The sequence below is a fragment of the Orcinus orca genome, chromosome 10, assembly GCF_937001465.1.
Source record: "Orcinus orca chromosome 10, mOrcOrc1.1, whole genome shotgun sequence".
In the NCBI taxonomy this organism is placed as follows: Eukaryota; Metazoa; Chordata; class Mammalia; order Artiodactyla; family Delphinidae; genus Orcinus; species Orcinus orca.
In genome coordinates this window covers 20,705,131-20,725,897 of record NC_064568.1, presented here as the reverse complement: position 1 = coordinate 20,725,897, position 20,767 = coordinate 20,705,131, and the positions used below count along the sequence as shown (strand labels likewise).

Sequence of the window (20,767 nt, the reverse complement as noted above, 5' to 3'; positions counted from 1 at the left end):
GGGTGAGATTGAGCAGACAGAATAGCTGCTGGCCTAACCAGAAAGGAAGACAGCTGTTATTTACCAGTGCATACCAGATAAATATCAGCTCTATCTTAAATAAGAACTCTTGACTCAGCCCAAGATGAAAAGACAGCATTTTGTTCTCTGTTGCCAGTTTATAGATGAACCTGCACATTTAGCTTTAAAGTAGAAGAAGGGCAAGTGACAGGGGCCTACAGACATTTATTTTCCAAGTAGAAAACTTGAATTAAGCAATTTGCCTATGGTCCCACAGCTATGTGGCAAAGGGAGGGTCTCACCCTAGACCCTCAGCTTCCATAATCCAGACTCTGCTAACACTGGGACATTTTTCATGGTTGTACTCTGAAATTTACTGCCTCAATAACCTATGGGGGAAAAAAATCTATGGGGCTTGCGGGCGATATTTTTTCCAAGTTGAAATACATGCACACACACTATGAAAAGACGATTCTGCTTGTGTATGCCACTGTCGATCTGGGAGATGACTTGAGATGCTCTAATAATGGCACTTCCTTGAGAGAGATTTTGATGATTTGAGGCGGAACACAATAGGATCTTTAAAATTAGAGCTGTCCCAGAAGATCTGGGGACCTCTCACCAATATAGAGGTATTGGGAATAATGAGATTAATAATGAGACATTAATGAAGTAATGACCCATCTCCTGCCAGTTGAGTTAGCAACTGCCTATGTGTAAATAAATAATGAATTACAGGAATAACATTACCTGAGATTTCTAGAATATCTCCCAACTGCTTGAAAAAGCTGTGTCTCCCGGAGGATCAGTCAGAGGGAGATTTTTTTAAATTATCTTGAATTACAGAGATTACCATTTCGTAGTGAATAATCATTTCCTACTGGACTCTCAAAAGGACTTAATTATACTTAGAGAATAATTTGCTCCAGCTTTAAAAATAAACTTGGATATTGCCTAAGTCAGTCCTTTTTTAAAAACCCCTATGGGAATATGGTACCTAATATAAATCAATGTCTACACAATTCCCAGAGTAGCAGTGTAGCCTCACCCCAGTCTATAAAATTAGTATTTTAACTTTACCTCTTGGGTTTTTTTTTGTTTGTTTGTTTTTTTTTTGTGGTACGTGGGCCTCTCACCGCTGTGGCCTCTCGGGTTGTGGAGCACAGGCTCCGGATGTGCAGGCTCAGCGGCCATGGCTTACGGGCCCAGCCGCTCCGTGGCACATGGGATCCTCCCGGACCGGGGCACGAACCCGTGCCCCCTGTATCGGCAGGAGGACTCTCAACCACTGCGCCACCAGGGAAACCCAGCCTCTTGGGGTTTTGGTGAAGGCTGAGTGATGGTAATCAGCAACTGGTTACATACCAGGGTGTCCCCAGCACTTCGTATATATTAACTTACTATCCTTACAAGCACCCTATTAGGTGGGTACTATTGTTATCTTTATAGATCAGGATACTGAGGCACAGAGAGGTTAAGTAACTTGCCTATGTCACACTGTCAGTAAGGACTAGATCTCAGATTTTAACTTAGACTGTCTAACTGCCGAATTCATGCTCTGGGAAAGAAGAAGAAGGTTCGATTGGGACAGAAGCAAAAGATGTATGATAAAATCACATGGGGGGTAAAAGCAGCCAGACACAGCAGGGAAAAACAGTTAGGTTATGACTAATTGATGATGCTAGGTACTAGGAATATGAAAAAAGTGAAAAGAGAGAAGGAATAGTATTTTCAACATTAGGAAAGGGCCAGAGGTCTCTGTGTCCCACCAGTACCACGAGGACCCGTGCCCACTGGCTGGCCATGCCCTGGGTAGGGAGTCTGGGGCTGGCAAGACCTCAGAAGGGAATGGCTCTAGCGGGGCACCAGGGAGGCTGTACCCTGGACCTCTGGCCACAGCAATGATTCCTCTGCCCTGCAACGTGGCAGGGAAACAGAAAGTCTCTGACTTCAACCAACAAGAGAGCGCTACATTTGGAGTTGGTTTGTCCTAAATTACAGAGTTGACTTCACTGGTGTTTGAAGGAGACCAATGAATAGCACTACCTTCCTACCCACCTCCCCAGTTCATAAGCAAGGAAAAGATGGACTCACATGAGAAAGAAGTAGATCTAAGGACATATTTGTTGTTGTTGTTGGTAAAAGTCAGTTGAAGAAAGTAGCCTGATCTGCAGCCACTTCTGGACCTCATAAGTATTCTGCCCAAATGTAGACCTTTATGCATGTCCCAAGCAAGAATTTGTATTCATGGAATTACTACTTTACCCTCTTCCTGGAACAGAGAAAGAAAGATGAACTTCTGAACCTGATTCTTGAAGGAAGTCCTGGGGTCAGCTCTTATATCCCTACTATCTGGTAGTAGGAACAGAGCGTAAAACACTCATTTCATCCCAAGTGCATGTTGATCCAGAACCAGAAGAAAAAAGAGAGTCAAGAATCATGCTGTTCGGTGCTCTGTGACCACCTAGAGAGGTGGGATAGGGAGGGTGGGGGGGAGACGCAAGAGGGAGGGGATATGGGGACATGTGTATACATATAGCTGATTTTCTCTGTTATAGGGCAGAAACTAACACACCATTGTAAAGCAATTATACTCCAATAAAGATGTTAAAAAAAGAATCATGCTGCTCCGTTCCTTCTCCCAACATTTGTTGAGTGCTTTCTGTGTGCTGGCCAACTTTCTCAATGCTTTCATGAGTTAATTCATTGAATCCTTGTAGTGGCTGAATGTATTATTATTACCACCTCCATTCTTACAGCTGAAGAAACTAAGGTGCAGAGAGATTACCTACTTTGCTGGCAAGTGATGAACTTGAACTTTGAGCTCTGTCTGGTTCCAGAACCCTCACACTTACCCATTCCCCAAAAGTGCTTCAGAGATGTTACCTGTTTCTTGGGGAGGAGGGAAGAAAGGCTGGATGTGTTACTTCATTACTGTTGCTAATACAAGCATGAGGATGGGAGAGTAAAGTTCCCATTTTCATCCCCGGTCGTGGGGCCAAAAAAGATCATGTCACCTCTCTGATTCTCAGTTTCTTCATATGTGAAGCAAAGAGGTTGGGTGTAACAGGGTGCTACATTTGTGACATGTGTGCAGCTACTCTCTTTCCTCTTGCTGCGAAACACCATTGCTGATCCATCACAGCCAAGGTCTGGGGGGCCTGAAACTTGTACAACTGGGGGTACCCCTTTAAGCAAAAGAGTACAAAATCACAAATACGAATATTGTGCATGAAAGGGAATATATGCACGGAATGAGAAAAGGGGAATTTAGGACTCAAATTATGTTTCATTTAGGGTATGCTCAGCTTCTCTGGATGTTCTTTCTCTCAAAGCTTATTTGGTTCTTTTCCTGCAGGTATACGAGACTTTAGAGACTAGCTACCATCCAGTCAGTTAGCATCTATCTTGTACCTACTTATTAGACAAGCTGGGTCCCCTCTGAGCCTCCACCTGTCATGCACTCGAGTTCAAGACAAACTCTGTGGTTTAAGGAATAGCCTTTCTTGGAGAAGGGAGAAACTTACACAGGTCAGTATCAGCAAGAGAAGAGAAGGCCTGAGTCCCCATTCTCCCATTATTCCACAGAAGTCCACACCAGATCAGGGTATTCCACTGCATTCTCTCCTGTGGTGGTGTGGGAGGAGTGGGTTGGAAGTCACAGGTTTCTTGGTACTAGGTGGCCTCAATTTGGGGATCAGCTCTTCAGAAGGAGTTTTCTGGCAATACCAGGTACTCAGCACCTGGAGACCTTGGAGCCTATGCGATGTTGCAACCTTTCCCAGAAGGGAAAGGGAGCCCCTGGTTCCATGGGAAGCTGAGCTTGAGTGCAGCCCCTCCTTGTAGAAGACAGGCGCACCTCTGATGTGATCCCAGCTAGCCTGTTGTCCACTTAATCTGGAGTGAATACACACAATCACCTCCAGACATTTTTGCTCATTGCACCACACATTTGGTTCACATTAACTGATGATTTTAAATGGTTTGCTATACAATCTAGCATTTACTGAGCACTTAATACATGCTAATCAAAAAGAGTATACCTATATAATCCCACTAACTCTGTGGGATAGGTACTATTATAGGTACTATTATGATCTCCATTTTGTAGAGAAAGAAATGGAGGCCTAGAGCAGTCGTGTAATGCATCATCACACTTAGCAAAAGGGAGATGTAGGAATTTGACTCTGATACCAAAGCCAGTGTCCTAAAACCTTTTCCCATAATGACTCCCAGCATGGAAGGGAGGAAAAACCAGGGCTTGGAAAATCAAGCTCAGTCTCAGTTCTGGGACTCACTCTGGCAGCCTTGTTGTCCAGTCACTTCCAGCCTTAGAGCTGGCCATAGAGCTAGCTCCATACCTGAGGGCATGAAGGATCCCTCCTCCTGGGGTTGAAGAATCCATCAAAGGAGATAAATTTCTAAGTGGAAGCACTATAAAAATGTTAATGAGTCAGAGTTTGTGTCTTTTGCATTTTTGGATCGTTGGTGTCTGTTGCGTACTCAGTGATGGATGTTAAATGAATGATTGAAATGAGAATTCCTGTTGGGTCACGACCTAGAACTTTAACATGGGTTAGAAAACAAAAGGCTTAAAGAAACAGATAAAGTGGACTCAATAATATCCTATTTTAGTTCACATGTCTTTGATAATAAGCCACTGAGGTGAACACATACAAAACTCACACACACACACACACACATCACACTACATACACCATACACTGCAAATGATTCTTGAAGCTATGTGTGACTAAATTACCTGGCAAAGCTTTCAATGAGATTCAAAAGCTTCCTTTTAAATTGTTGCTGACATCATGCTATCAGATTAATTTTTTTAAATTGATGTGTCTTGGGTGTATCTTAGAGGTAAAAATGAAGAACTATATTTCTTCCTTTCTCACCTTTCTAGCGTAACTTTCAGGTACAAATATAAATTGAAGTGTTGCTGTTGTTAAAATGACACACTTTTTCACATGGGCTAAGATTAGAGAGTTTCAGAAGAGAAATTTGTAAGCCCATGGTCCAGCCCAGGAGAAGGAAGAAATCATTCAGTTCCCCTGAGTTTACTACCTACTTTGTGCTGTGGATGAGTCAGAGAGATGTTATAAAGATGTTCTTGTCTTAATGTATTTTCAGTGTCATTGAAGAGGCAGGGCCTAAATATAGGCACGTTTACTAAGGGTGCAGCTAGTGCCTAAGAATTAAGACTCATGACTAGTATTATAACTACTAGAGGCTTAAACAGTAAAATAATGTAATTGAGTACATACCAAGATTTTGGGGGGTTAGTATTCTTAGGATTGATTGATTTAACCATTTCAGGGATAGGAATTTCTGAGATAGTCCTGGTATTTTCCTTAGGATCATGAGACACCTGCTACACGTTTAGAATCTGCACATGGCTGTGTCCAAAGGCAATGAATGCTGTATCCAATGAGAGATCTCCTTGAAGACTTCTCTCTTTGATCATACAAAAGAACTTTAGCCCTCCCGACAAGCATACTCTTATATTGCATTGGCCAGATCTGGACAAGCTTACTTGCAAGGGAGTCTGGAAATAGAAGTATCTGAGTTTTTCAGGATCTGTAATAGGCAACAAAGCAGTAAGGGAGTTGGAAATTGGCTATGGAAAAGCCAACCCAAAGTCAAAAATAGTGATTAAATGCCAAATAACTGGCATAGACTTAGCTTTCCAAAGGAATTTTCTGCAGTGATGGAAGTGCTCTATGTCTGTGCTGTCCAATATAGTGGCCACTAGTCACTGTGGTTACTGAGCACTAGAAATGAGGCCGGTGTGAATGAGAAACTGAATTTTAGTTTTATATAAATTTAAATAGGCACATGAGGCTAGCATCTACTCTACTGGACAGGGTAGAATTATAAACAGTGTCTTCTTGGAGGTGAGAGGCAACAGAGACATAGCTGTGGGCCAGGATAATCTGGTAGCCTTCATGGAGGATGAGGAACTTGACATGGATTTGAAGAATAATTGGGGTCTGGAAGTTTTCTAAGAGGGTGGACTTGCCCTGAGACAAGGAGGCAGAAAATAATAAGACATTCTTGGGAGATGCTAAGCAGATCAGTTAGGCAGAAATGTATTTTTTGGAGAGGACTGGACAGAAAACTGAAAAGCAGATTTAAGTCAGATGGCGGGAATTTTTGGACTGTGTGCAATGGGCAACTTACGATATTGAGAGAAGAGTAAAATATGAAGTGGTTTCCTAAGTGGGAAACCATTAGCTTTGTGATAGTGAAAAAGATTAGCCTGGTGATGGTAAGAACAATGGATAGAAAGCAGAAGATTCAATTACAACAGTGTTTTCCAAAATTTTCATTTTATGGCACATATGAAAAAAGATGAATGTATTGCTCACTGTGGCAATTAGACAATACAGCTCCTGGTCGGGAGTGACCAGTCCAGAGACCAGCTGCCCTAGGCGTTCATCCCAAGATCTTCAAATGATGATCACCCTATCCTCATACCTTATAACCTTTTCATAGCATGGTCGTGAGTACCAGCGCACAGCTGGAATCCCCTAAGTTAGTAGACTGTCCTGAATAAAATAAGTAGTGGTGGTGTATGTGACAAAGAAAGGAAAGAATGTGAGATATTTTACAGAAAAAAGTGGAAAAGAATTAGATGTAGTTAGGATAGATTTTGGAATCAACAATAACTCCTAAATTTTGAGAATGGTGATACCAGAAGTAAAAATTGCAATGTGAGTTTGTTTTGAAGTCACATGGTGATTTCAGTTTAAGATATGGAAGTGAAAAATGGACCCCTATGGTGGACCGTCTCTTTGGTGGTCCCTAGTGATCTATGGCTCTAGTAGTCATGCTGTTGTATAGTTCCCTCCCACATTGACTCTGTGTTTAGCCATGTGACTTATTTGGCTGATGAGACATTAACATAGTGCAGGAAGAGGCTTCATGAGTGTCTGTGCATTGAGTCTTGTCCTCTTGGAACCAGCCACCATGATATAAGGAAGCTCAGGCTAAACCACAGAATGTTGAGAGGACTTGGGCAGAGAGATACAGGGCTATTGAGAGTACATCTTGCATGTTCCAGCCTCAGCCAAACTACTAGCTGAGTGTAGGCAGGGAAGTAACTGCAGCAGAAGAACTACTCAGCTGAGCTCAGTCAATCTGCAAATTGATGAGAAATAATAAATCATTGTTATTTTAAGCCAGTACGCTTTGGGTTTTTGTTAGGCAGCAATACATAATAAAAACAATATCCAAATGAAAATGTTCAACAGGTCCTTGGTGATATGGGCATGGAACTCAGGCAAGAGGTCTGGGATGTAGATGTAATTTTGCAAAGTTGGCATGCTTCTGTCATAGCAGTTATATTGTAATTAAATTGACTGCTTATCTCCCTTGCTAGACTGTGAGCTCTTTGAAGACAGGGACTGGGTCTTTTGTGTTCACAGCAGGTGCTCAAGAGATCTGGGCTGAATAATAGAACAAGACAATATAGTGAAGTGTAGTGGAAAGGGAGTGGACTCTGAAGTCAGATAGACCAGTCTTGAACTCCAACTCTCCCAATTACTATGTGTGTGACCTTTAGTAAGTCACTGATCCTTACTGTGAGATGTAAGTAATGCCAGCTACCTCTCAGAGCCATTGAGAGCAGCAAATATACAGAATACACTCAACAAACAGTAGCTGGTACTACTCAGGATAAAGTGATCATTGAAATGTGAGAACAAATGAAATAAATAAAGGAGTAGGTATAGAAAGAGAAGAGCTCTTAGCCTGGAGAAGACAAGTGGGGACTAGAAGAAAGAAAATGATTCACAGAGAGATAGAAAGCAGGAATGAGAGGATCAGAGAAGAACCAGACCAATTGGAATGACAGGAAAAGAACAAAGGTAGGGTGCATTTTAATGGCCATAAAAGGGCAAGTCAACCCTACTACAATGAATAGTTACAGTTTATGGAGTATATTTTTATGTTTTTATTAAAATTCAGACACTGCTCCTGGACTGTCACTAGTGAAATATCTGAAGAAAAAGATTAGGGTGTCTTGAATGATCTGTGTCTTTACTAAAAGCAGTGGATAAGACAGAATTCTGAGGTACGCCCACTGAATGCCTGGTGGTTGATAAGAAAGCTTAAACTTTCTGTGGTTGGGTTTTCAGCATCTAGTAGAATCATTGGAAGGAAGGAATTTGTTGAGAATAACGAAATGGTACAAGAAAGGAGAGTGCTATCCACATTAGGCCTCTTGGGAGAGATTAAACCTTAGTGATCTAATTCTCTGAAGTCATTTCTCTCTGGAGAGACAAACAACATAAAGACTGAAAAGGCACAGTTCTTTGAAACATTGTAAAACATCCAATAAAATCAACAACTGCAAAAACAAAAGCATCAGTTATGCAAATATCTCTCATTCCATTGCCATGGAGTTGGCAAGAAATTAGGCCAGACTCTCAATGATATCAGATTCTGTGAGTAAGAACTCTGAAGTTTACATTTGTGAGTTTTGCTGCCCAACTCTGTCCTTTTTTAATCAGATAACAGCGTGGGGATTTTGTTTTGGAGGAGCATCTTTCTCCCACTCTTAGTTCATATCTTTTTGTTTTTTTTAATAATGTAATTTTTTTGGTTTCTTTTTAAAAATATATTTATTTATTTTCGGCTGCATCAGGCCTTAGTTGCAGCACGTGGGATCTTTCGTTGAGGTGTGCAGGCTTCTCTCTTGTTGTGGCGCGTGGACTTAGTTGCCCTGCATCATGTGGGATCTTAGTTCCCCGACCAGGGATTGAACTGGCATCCCCGGCATTGCAGGATGGATTCTTAACCACTGGACCACTGGGGAAGTCCCTTAGTTCATATCTTTGAATGGCATGGCTTTCACCTCCCCTTCACCCTCTGCTGCAGGAGTAGATGTGTGACAAAGACCCAATCAGCAGAATATCACATTCATGAAACCATGCGATATATTCAAAGATGGATATTTACCCTAAGCCAAGCCGATCTGGTTCAATCTAAGCTAATTCTGATGTTTTGCTTGAGCACCTGAAAAAGAGATATGCTCCTTTTCGACTGACCATAAACTTGGGATGATGTGAGCCTGGAGCTGCCAGATACCATCCTTGGAAGAGAAGTTGTTTGACAGTATGGTCAACAAGGTAGAAAACAGCATGGAGGAATGGAGAGGGATCTGTCCCCAGTGACATTGCCTAAACCTCTGGATGCAACTATATCTCAGCTTTTTGTTATGTATAAGCTAAAAAAAATCCTTTACTGTTGAAGCCAGTGCGAATTGGATTTTTATTATTTGCATTTGAAAGAATCCTGACAAATAAAACACCAAGAAAATGTGAATGCATTAGTGTATGGAGATGGAAGGGTACCAGACATAGATGTTTCAACATAATTCTCAAGTAGTTCTGTTATATTCGGCCCACCAACCACTCCATTTTAAAGATGAGAACTCTGATGCTAAGAGAGATGAATAAGTTTGTCGAATGCCAAAGAAGGGGAAAAAATGTCATTTAAATTGGATGACAGGGCTTCCCTGGTGGCGCAGTGGTTGAGAGTCCGCCTGCCGATGCAGGGGACACGGGTTCGTGCCCTGGTCCGGGAAGATCCCACATGCTGCGGAGCGGCTGGGCCCGTGAGCCATGGCCGCTGAGCCTGCATGTCCGGAGCCTGTGCTCCGCAACGGGAGAGGCCACAACAGTGAGAGGCCTGTGTACAGAAAAAAAACAAAAAAAAATTGGATGACAAAGGAACAGTCAACCAATTACTATAGGATGGCCAAATCCAGCCCACCACTTGTTTTTGTATGTTACACAAGTTAGGAATGGTTTTTATATTTTAAATGGTAGAAAAGAAATTAAAAGGTGACCATGATTTCATGATATGTGAAAATTATATGAAGTTGCTACTTTGGAAGACAGTTTGGTAGTTTCTTGTAAAAGTACACATACCCTTACCATATGATCCAGCAGTCATGCTCCTTGGTATTTACCCAAAGGAGATGAAAACTTATTTCTACTTGAAAAGCTGCACACAGCTGTTTACAGCTGTTTATTCATAATTGCCAAAACTTGGAAGCAACCAAGATGTCTTTCAGTAGGTGAATGGAAAAATAATAACTGTGTACATCCAGACAATGGAATATCATTCAGCACTAAAAAGAAAAATGAGCTTATAAGCCATGTAAAGACATGGAGGAAACTTAAAAGCATACTACTAAGTGAAAGAAGCCAATCTGAAAATGCTACATACTGTATGATTCCAACTCTGTGACGTTCTGGAAAACGCAAAATTATGGAGACAATAAAAAGATCAGTGCTTGCCGGGGTGGAGTGTGTGTGTGGAGGGGTGGTGGCTGAGATGAATAGCCAGGGCACAGAGGATTTTTAGGGAAGATCCTTTGTTTAAGATTGTAATGATGGATAATCATTATACGTGTAATGCATTTGTCCGAGACTGAACCCTAAAAAAAAAAGAGTGAACCCTAAGGCAAACTACGGAGTTTGGGTGATTATGATGTGTCGATGCAGGTTCACCCTTGGTGAAAGATGGACCTTTCTGGTGGGGGATGTTGATAATGGGGGAGGAAGATCTGCATGTGTGGGAAAAGGGGGTATGTGGGAAGTCTCTGTACCCTCCTCTCAATTTTGCTGTGAAAAATTGTCTTTAAAACAATTATATTAAGTTCAGATTTCAGTGTCCATAAATAAAGTTTTATTGGCACACAGCCATACCCATTCATTTATGTATTGTCTATGGCTGTTTTCACATGTCAACGACAGAGCTGAGTCGATTACACAGAGACTATATGATCTGCAAAGCTTAAATTATTTACTCCTTTGTCCTTTATGGAAAAAGCTTACTGTCCTTTGTGGTGGAGGATATACACATGAAGAAGTCTTTGTTCCTATGGCAAGAGATCTACATGTGCACATATTGTATGTTGTGTATGTGAATACAAGTGCACATGTATTTATGCATACATGTATTTTGGAGAATAAGAAAAGGAGGAAAACAAATCGGCTCTTTTTCCACTTGGGGATGACCCATTGCTTGGAAGTGATGCCATAGGAATAATTTCCTTCAGATGGAACAATAATTTTGGAATATTTTTAGCAGCAGAATCCCTTTCTCAAAAGAAATTTCTGGTAATCTCCCAGAATATGTAGTAGTTGAAAGCAGGGCTTTTGTATGTGTGTGTCTCCATCGTTGTCTACTAACCACTGCCCTTGGCCTCACTTCCATTCTCCCCCAGCCACTGCCACCCCTACCAGTTCCAACCATAGGCCCCAGACACTGCCTTGATACCTGAAGACAGTTTGAATTGCTTAGTTTGAAAAGCACAGAGAGATTTTTGTCCTCGGCCAGTGATTTTCAAACCTGTCTGCTTGTCAGAAAGAAAGGATATTACACTTAAATGTGAATTCCTCATTTGCTGCCACACACCTCAATTCTCTATCAGAAGCTCTGGGATGCGGCCCCAGAATCTGTATGCTTAATAAGCTCTATAGGTGATTCTCCTAAATTGCTAGGATTAGAGTTCCTGTTGCAGGTGATTACAAATTATCTCAGCACTCTTCATCTCTTTCTTTTTCTTTGCAATAAAATATGCGCGCATCTGTTAAAATTCAAACTTTACAGAAGAAAGTTTCCCTCTGGCTCGTGACCCAAAGTCCACCATTTGCCTCTCCACTGGAGTTCAGAGATGCTAATTTTGGGTACATCCTTCCAGAGATAGCATATACAAGTATTTGTGCCCATCTACCCTTTTCTTTTTTATATCAAAAGTAGAAAACCATACACACTTGCTATTTTTCACTTAACAATATTATATTTGAGATCATATGTGACATCTGAAATACAGAAGTATCTAATTAGTTTTATTGTGTGCATAGTATTATTATTCCTGCACACTACTTCTTCACAGTATTATATCCTATTGAAGGATGGTTGGGCTACTAATCAGTAATATTATGTGTATGTACGTGTGTGTGTGTGTCTCCCACACACACATGCACACACACACTTGGACTTACATGTTTGCTGACATATGTAAATCTAAGGGGTGCATTTCAGAGAGCGTCACATTAATTTCTTATGATAGTGATAAGAATTTGAATGAAACATTCTCTTTAAATATCTTGTTGTTTTCAAGTTTACTTGTTTGGGTTTGAAGTGGCAATCAGGCATAGGTAAGAAGAAGTGCCTGAAAATTGTATTTTTAAAAAATCTATCTAATAAGAGTCCTACTTATTTAATTTAAAAAGTTACCAACTATCTTCTATGGGCAGCCACTATGCTTACGTTTTTATCTAATTTACCTTACTGAAATTTCTGTGAAGTGGATGTTCTTTTCTTTGTCTTACAGATGAGGAAGCCGAGTCTCTGAGTAGTGGCGTAAGCCACTTCTGTTCCCATGTGTTATAAAGTAGCAAGATGAGATTTGGAACTTTGTCTTCCATTTTTAGAAGTCCAAGTTCCTTTCACAAGACATGGTACTTGAGCCTTAAAAACTAATCTAGTGAGATGCTATCTAATGATTTCAGGTTTAGATTTTTTAAACCCTCCAGTGACGAGTAGGAGTAATATTCCACAAACTTCTCTTCTTACCAATGCACCACTGAGGTAGAAAGAGGGACAGAACCCCGTTTCTTCCAACAAGTGAGCAGAGAGATGGGAGATTTATTATATAAGAGGGCTATGAACAGAAATAGTAGAAAATAGTCATCCTAACTGAATTCAATATCTGCTTATTATCTAAGTCTTTCTAAATTTCTCTCCTTGACAGTACCAATTAGCTACACCGCACGAGGAGATTTATAATGAGAGAAGCCTGAAACCCTGGTAATTAGGAAACTCCTCATTATCACTCATCTTTTGAACAGTACAGACTGGCAGGCAATTGTCAGCTTTAAATTGGTCAAGCCTTAAATTGGCCAAGGATTTCTGAAGCCTCTCCCTCATGTCAGGAGGAGAAGAAAAAAAAGCTGCAGAGTTTGGGGCCCCTTTCTTGAATTCTCTGAAATGGGATTCAAGCCACATAAGGGGGTCATCTTACTAGCTGAGGCTAAACATCTACTCTGACCTCTGACATCCATGGTTTTTTAATTGGTAGTCTCCATATAACAGCCTGGATTTTCCAGTTTACATCACTTGTGTCCTGTCTTAATACCTAACAAATCACTCAACATATTGTAACTGTGAAGCAGAAAAAGGAGCCACACTCTTAATTAATAATAATGGCAGTTAATATTTATTGAATTTTTTTTCACTAAGCACTGCTTGAAGATCTTTGATATGAATCTCCTCACCCAACTTAAGCAACACCTCTGTGAGGTGGGTTCTCTTAACTATTCCATTTTGCAGATGAGAAAGCTGAAGCACAAGAAATGAAATGACTGTCTCAAGGACTCATTGTTTGGAAGTTACAGAGCTGGAATTTGAACCCATTACTGTCTGACTTCACAGTCATAGGCTGTAAATATTAGGCTCTAGTACATGGAAAAACAAATTCTGTAATTACAAATCTCCCCAATGGAGCAATTTTCTGTTTGCAGGAGATGGACACTTGCCATTATTCTGGGGCTAAATGTCCCTTGGTTAGGGGAAAGCAATGATTATACAAATGTGACAGAAGATTCTTGCTGGAGGAACTGTGGCTTGAGGAGTTTAAATGCTCTGCAGGGGAGCACATAAAACTATTTTAGTCCATGAAAGTCTCCATCTCTGCAGACTATGGTTCCTACAATGCCTATATATTATTGCTTGGTTTTGGAGTGGAGTGTGTGTAAGTGTTTGTGTGTGTGTGTGTGTGTGTGTGTGTGTGTGTGTGTGTATTTAAACAGTTGTATGCTGGAGAAAGAGAGCCAAGAAAATAAAATAGCAGGAGGATGTGTAGACCTGATTATCAAAATGAACCAGAGGAATTCCTTGGTCATCTGTGCTTTCCCTAAACTCTTGATGTCTGACAGCACTTCTTTGGAAGCCCTGAGATCACTCTTGGGAAAAACATGGCCCTGTTGAAAGCCTTAGAGCTATGGAGAGAATGGTAATTCCCACCACAAGTCATCCTGGAAAGAGGCCAGTCCTGACCCCAAAATAAGGACTTCATTGGAAAGCCTAAGACTTCAGGGGTAAAAGGAGACCTCCTTCATCTGTTTGGTTTTTACAGACACAGGCAGAAGAGGTGTACTCAAGGTGTCCCAAAGAGGAGATGTGAGCTGTTCCCTGAAACATGGGGCAAAGTTTGGATTAATTACACACGCAACTGATGCCTCTTGAAATGAATTGGACCTATGGACTCTGAGAGAAGACATATTTAACGGCTAATTTAAAATTTTCCTGTGTGGTAATGAACTTCAATTGGTCTGCGGTCTTTGGTAAAGTCTTGCTGAACATTATAGCCTTATCTCAGCCTCCCATTGAGTTGAGTAGATTCTCTTTGATTACGCTTGAAGTGAGGTGATTCGAAGAGGAACAGTAGCAGACTGAGTAAAGACAGTGTGTAACTGATGCTTCCTGGTTCAAAATGTCAGATAGACCACCTGGGTTTATGTATTCCCCCTCCCAAAATTCCACAAAATGCCACCAAAGCGATAAGTAAGTTATTAATCCATATAGTAGGTGCTATTGGTGCCCTATTCATATCTCTTGAATTCATCATGCTATTAGATGACCGCAACAAGCATATTGGAAAATAAAGTTGAAGAAACATCTTGGGATGAAAAGATCAGAGACAGTCAATAGAAAAAGAAAGACAAGGATTAGAAGGTTAGTTCTACAGAAGCAAAATATGACTCATAGGAAAAAAAAGAAGATAACAAGAAAAAGGAAGAGAGGAAACTATCAAATAATAAACACAAGAAAATTTTCCCCAAATTGAAGGACTTAGGTGTTCAGACTGAATAAGTCCAGCAGGAGCTCAACACAATTATTACAATAAGACCCATATTATAGTGGATAATGTTGTGTGCCACCCAGATTTCCCTACAGGACTGAAGCACTCATTTCCACATGACCCAGCTTTGTTGATAGTTGACAATTCTCAGGTGATTCCCTCTTGGGTGTTTAACACTGTCTCAAGGGCGTTGCCTCATCCACGATCAGTCCCTTCTTGGGAATGGCTCAAATCCCTGATTACTCAACAGCAGAAGGGTGCATAAAGGCTCAGCCTACCTGCCTAAGGTGGGATAGCTTTGAAGTCTCTTCATAGAACTGGCTGGAGTCTCTGTGGCAGCTCAGCTTCTGCCTCTGCCCAGTCCTGCCAGCCCTCTCCCTCACAGCGCTGTTTTCAAGAGCAGTCCCCAGTAAGCTTCCTGCACATTAATCTCCGTCTCTGGACCCAAGCTGAGACCATACCAAGGCGTATTGTGGTAACGTTTCATAACTCAAAGGAAAAAAACATGATCGTAAAATCTTCCAGGGAGGAAAAACAGTAGATCAACTATAACAGAACTGGAAGCAAAATGACATTCGTTTTCTCAACACAACAGCAGTATTGAAATCTTAAAAAGCACCTTTTAAATATTTTTGTCCTAGATTTAGATTTACTCCTAGACTCTAGATTTTATCCTAGAAATATATAACTATCAAAATAAGTGCAAGGATGGCATAAAGAATGTTTCATGTGCACAAGTACTCAATACATCAGTATCTTTCTCAATCTTTCTTTGGAAAAGACTGGAGTAAAATGATGCAAGGAGGAATAGCAGCAAACTGAGTATTGATAGTAGACCAAAACAAAGGGGTAAACCAAGAAAGAGGGAGATATGAGGTGTAGGAAAATATGGCATGTTATCCTGAAGATTGGCCAAGGGCCAGCCCTAGGAATGCTGTCTTTCAGCAAGCTAAGAGAGAAATCAGCACAGGCAGGACGAGGAGGACAGAGGGCTCCTGGAGGGAGGGCTCTAGGAACCAAGAAAATTAATACTCATTATTAATAAAGTATTAACTCCAGCAGAAATATATGTTTGGACACAAAAGGAAGCATAATTCTAGTGAATTGAATAGTATTTGCAAAATCATAAAAAATGTAAACATGGAGTATTGATTTAGTAAAACATATGCCTATGTTGGAGTGTTATGGAGAAAAAGGAAAATGGTGGGACATGGTGATGGTCTAAGTCCTTATGCAGCATGTAGAGAAGTCAGTGGATACCTTAGTATATGCAAAATTTTAGAAATAAGGAAGTCAATACTGGGGGAGGTAGCTAGAAGAGTTAAGGAGGCATTGCTTCTGGGGGACAGAAATGAAGGTCAGTGCAAGGAATAACTTTTAAAATTATAAACCTTTAAGGACTGCTTATGTTAGACTTTTAAGGTTATGTGCATGTGTTCACTAAATACAAAATTTATGGGGTCCCCCGCCTGCTGAGGAGATGGATGAGGATGGGCTTCCTCTCATGGGTCAGGCATAAAAAGAATGGTGGCAGGGCTTCCCTGGTGGCGCAGTGGTTGAGAGTCTGCCTGCCGATACAGGGGACACGGGTTTGTGCCCAGGTCCGGGAAGATCCCACATGCCGTGGAGCAGCTGGGCCCGTGAGCCATGGCGGCTGAGCCCGCGCGTCCGGAGCCTGTGCTCCGCAACGGGAGAGGCCGCAATAGTGAGAGGCCTGCGTACCACAAAAAAAAAAAAAGAAGAAGAATGGTGAATGGTGGCATTTCTAAACCAATTTGTGGTGCATATTGTATGGTTCCTCAACCACTTCTCTACAGTTTGTGAGGAGAAACTGGCAGACCTTTCTCTTCGTATCCAGAAAATTGAAACAACTCTCAATATTTTAGATGCAAAGTTGATGTCTATCCCAGGGCTAGATGATGCCACATTTGAAGTATCTCTTATAAGTGTAACTAGGATCACAAATGAAACACACTGTGAAACCACTTCAGAGCAATCACAGCAGTTTACAAGACTCTGGACACAGGAAAGTGAAGTAACACCAGAAAATATCTTAACTGTAGTCAAGGATCCAAGATATGCCAGATACCTCAAAATGGTTCAAGTGGGTGTTCCAGTGACAGCAATAAGAAACAAAATGATATCGGAAGGACTAGACCCAGGTTTTCTTCAGAGGCCAGATGGTCCAGTGCCTGATGGTGAAGGTGAAAAAAATACAGAAGAAAGTTCAGATAGCGAATCTTCTTTTAGTGACTAAGTGTAATTTTGATAACAATTACATATACATGTGTTGGTGCACATTTACATTCTATAAGAAAGAGAGCCTGAGCTTTAACTCTTAGTCATAAAAACATCAAATGGCTACATATTCGCCACCAAGCTTCCTCTATGTTAAATAAATAAATAAATAAAGCATTTATAATAATAAAAAAGATTTTTAAGTTATTTAATAAAAAAGTTAGAGGTGGTAGAAAATGGCCTGCTCCATTGTGATGGTGACAAGTGGGGAGTGCAAAGATGCAGAGCTGGATGACTGATGGAGATGGCATGCATCAACCAGCACAGACTCATAGAACATGCAAGCATTCCCTGGGAGTTGCTAGAAAACCTTGACAAAGGAATCCTGATAAAAGACTGAACTTCCTAAAATCAAACCATCATGATACAACACTTTCACACTTAGGTTCTGCAGGCAGGTCTGAAACATAATGACAAGTGCCTGGCATCCGTAAGCGCTTGTGCTGATGGCTGATTGCTAACTCAGCACTGCTCTATTCCATACATAGGTATGATCAATTAGCAATGTCTGTCATGGGCACAGAAAGGAGGAGTGGCAGCACATTTGCCTAAACCCTGTTACTTCAGAATCCTTCTCAACACAGGGCTCTAAGAGCCATACCACTGGGGCAGTGGGACAACTCTGAAGGGCTGTTCCAGTTTCAGAATTCCTCATAGGGTTGATATCCCTGTATACAATTTGCCATTCCTAGTATAAAAGTCCAGCTTCAATATGTTAGTTTGGGTCCTTTCAGAAACAAATGCTAACACAGGATTAACTGTACAAAATTGATTAGGGGAAATGGCTGTGAGAGAAAATGGAGAGGCTGGGTGACCCTCTCCCCTACCTCATTGCAAATCTGTTCCCAATGAAAAAGAGAGAAAAGTTCTAAGTGCAGTTCTAAGGAAACTTTGGCAAGGCCATCAAGAGTTCTCAAGCTGAAGTCATCCATCAGAGGAGCTCTGTGCCCTCCAGGAATGGGCCTACCTCAGTATCCGTCGACAGTCAGTCCCTGGCCAGTGGAAGCGTGGCCTCAGCCCAAGCACAGTGATGTACGTGAGACCTAGCAGCTGAGGCTTAGTGAATAGTCCTCCCTGCTCTTGGAGGTCTGTGGTTCACATTCCCATGGTCAGCACACCCCACCTTGGCAAATGAAGAGAGCTGAGTAGGTTTCACAATGGCCTGTGGAACTAGATACCTGAAATCACAGGTGTGACCATGGAGTCACAAAGGAAGAGTGAGGAATTGCAGTGTGGACCAGACCAGACTTTAGGCAGTAGCAGACAGACGAGGTTGCTGGTGTCTGCCTCGCAACAGACTCATCATGGCCACTGGCCAGGGCTGGATGGGGAGAGAGGGATAGGAACTTCGTTAGCCTGAATTTGGGCAGTGAGATGAGAGGAAGAACTCAGAATCAAGATCTAGGAAGACCGTGATAGGAACCCTTCTAAGTATTTGTCCAGGACTCCAGAGCACTGATCCAACATATTTCTGTTCAATGGCTCAAAGCTTTCTAATCAGTAATTACATTAAAAGCTACAATTAGTTACCGCACTAACAACAAAACAATTAATAAGCACATATATACACTAATATGTATAAAATGGATAACTAATAAGAACCTGCTGTATAAAAAAATAAAAAAAGTCTATGTTTGAAAAAAAGAAAAAACACCCTCTAAATACTTATTCCTATGTCGTGGGTAGTAAAAACACAGTTCTTGACCTCCAGGTTTTTATAGCAGAGTTGTAGCATAAGCAAACTCAATCAGTGTACGCTGCAAACACAGACACACATACAGACACACACACACACACACAGACACACACACATCCACCCAACAAACAAAAAATGAGCAGTTCCCTTTACTTCAAAGAAAGATGTTTGCACAAAAGAGCCCCTAAAAGTTAGTTGCTTCATCTGCTATGCCATCAAAGAAACAGACTTATTTCCAATGTTAGATAATACAGTTTCAGTCTCTAGCTGCTTTTTTCCTCAAACTCACGATGTAAGAATCTTCCTATTTTGAATTCATTTGTGTCATCATGTGTACAGAACTACACAGGCCAAATCACTTAGGTTATTGAAAAGCATCCTTTGTTCCATCGAGGGCCAACCATTGGTCATTTAGTCATATCTGTTGTAGTTGATTCTCATTAAAGGCTAAGGTCATTGACACAACTGTCAAAACACATAAGACTCTAAACAGTCATCGTGGTTGGAGGTACTTAACAAAGTGCTTAAGAGTCTCTGTTGTGTTATTAAATATGTGGTGGGATGGAGTGTCTTTCCCTGCTTCCAAATCTGAATATCTGAGTAATAAACAGCACCAGGACAATTCTAGGTTTGGCTTATATATACTAATTCACAGAGCTTCAATACTCTGTGAAGGATGAATTTGTTACCATGTTACCCATTAGGGCAGCTGTGTTAGAGAAGTTATTCAAGGTCACATCATGAGTCATGAGGCAGTATCGGAACATGAACACTTGGCTTAATGTGTACTTTTGTGTCCCATCATATGTGTCATCTGGTCCAACCTCGTGTTGCCAGCAGCGGTCTCCACCAAATCTAGACTCTAGAGATCAATCAAGGTACTTGGCAGAGAGTCGTCTTTGTCATCGACTTTCTAAAGCAAAGTCCAAATGATTCTGCTATTGGTTCCTTAATGACACCACATATTGTTTCCAAACCTACCTTCTGAATCTGAAAGGAATAAGGAAAAGACTCAAGAACTTTCAGTTCTTTTGGCCAGTCTGGTAATTATAGTAAAATAATCTACCATTTTATCCATCTCTGGAAAAGTATTCTGCTTTCAAAAAAGTGATGTGAAGACCAACTGAAAACGACAGGAAGACACTCTCTGAAAAAGAAGAGGTCCCCAAAGGACAAATGCTAAGGGTGTTGATCACTCAGATGCTAGCTGTCCTCTCCGAATAATCCGACACTTCCAACGCTGCACACTTTTTACGTGCCTTGGCCACAACCCTCCCATTAGCACTAATGAATATCTCAGGGACCTTCATTCCCATCGTATGTACTGAGCTAAGGACGTACTCCACACGGGATACTCAAAGTCCTTCCTTCCCCTGGGAGTTGCTTCATCATATTTGGCGGGGGTGGGGGGGGTATATTGCTAACTCTATGTAATAAAAAAACAGTTGCGTTTATAACGTTCTGCATTTGGGAAGATGATTCAGGATTTGTCTGAGAAGTGGTAGCGCTTTGGGGTTTTTTTGTTTAAATATTAAAAATAAGAAGGAACATTTGACTGAAACCCAGTTCTTAAAGATACTGTATCATTCTAACCATGAAATATAAGGAATTTCAGTATATGCTTCTTAACTATTATTTTTGTCAAATGTGTAACTCCTGAAATTTCTCCTGCTAACCTTAACTATATTAATTTTACTCCAACTACAAAAAGCAGAAAGAAAGTCATGCTACAATTCCTCCTTCCCCCAAGCAGTTGTTCTTTGGTTCATCTTTAAGAGTTAAGAAAAAATATACTAAAAATTTAAAATATTCATCTAAAGAATGTAATTTTCATGAGGAAATAAAGAGATTAAATAACATTTTACCTTAGAAACTATCATGAC

The 20,767-nt window shown here is 40.9% G+C and overlaps 1 protein-coding gene across 1 annotated transcript; it reads left to right on the top strand.

The window, feature by feature from the left end:
* The first annotated feature begins 16,643 nt into the window (after window positions 1-16,643).
* LOC101287305 (WASH complex subunit 3-like) lies at window positions 16,644-17,147 on the top strand. Its single transcript, XM_033424369.1, has one exon. The coding sequence runs from the start codon at window positions 16,644-16,646 to the stop codon at window positions 17,145-17,147; it is 504 nt and encodes a 167-aa protein (XP_033280260.1).
* The last annotated feature ends 3,620 nt before the right edge of the window (window positions 17,148-20,767 follow it).

Bases quoted from the DNA above. Each gene is read 5' to 3' on its own strand.
- LOC101287305 (XM_033424369.1), top strand. From the start codon at position 16,644: ATGGTGGCATTTCTAAACCAATTTGTGGTGCATATTGTATGGTTCCTC.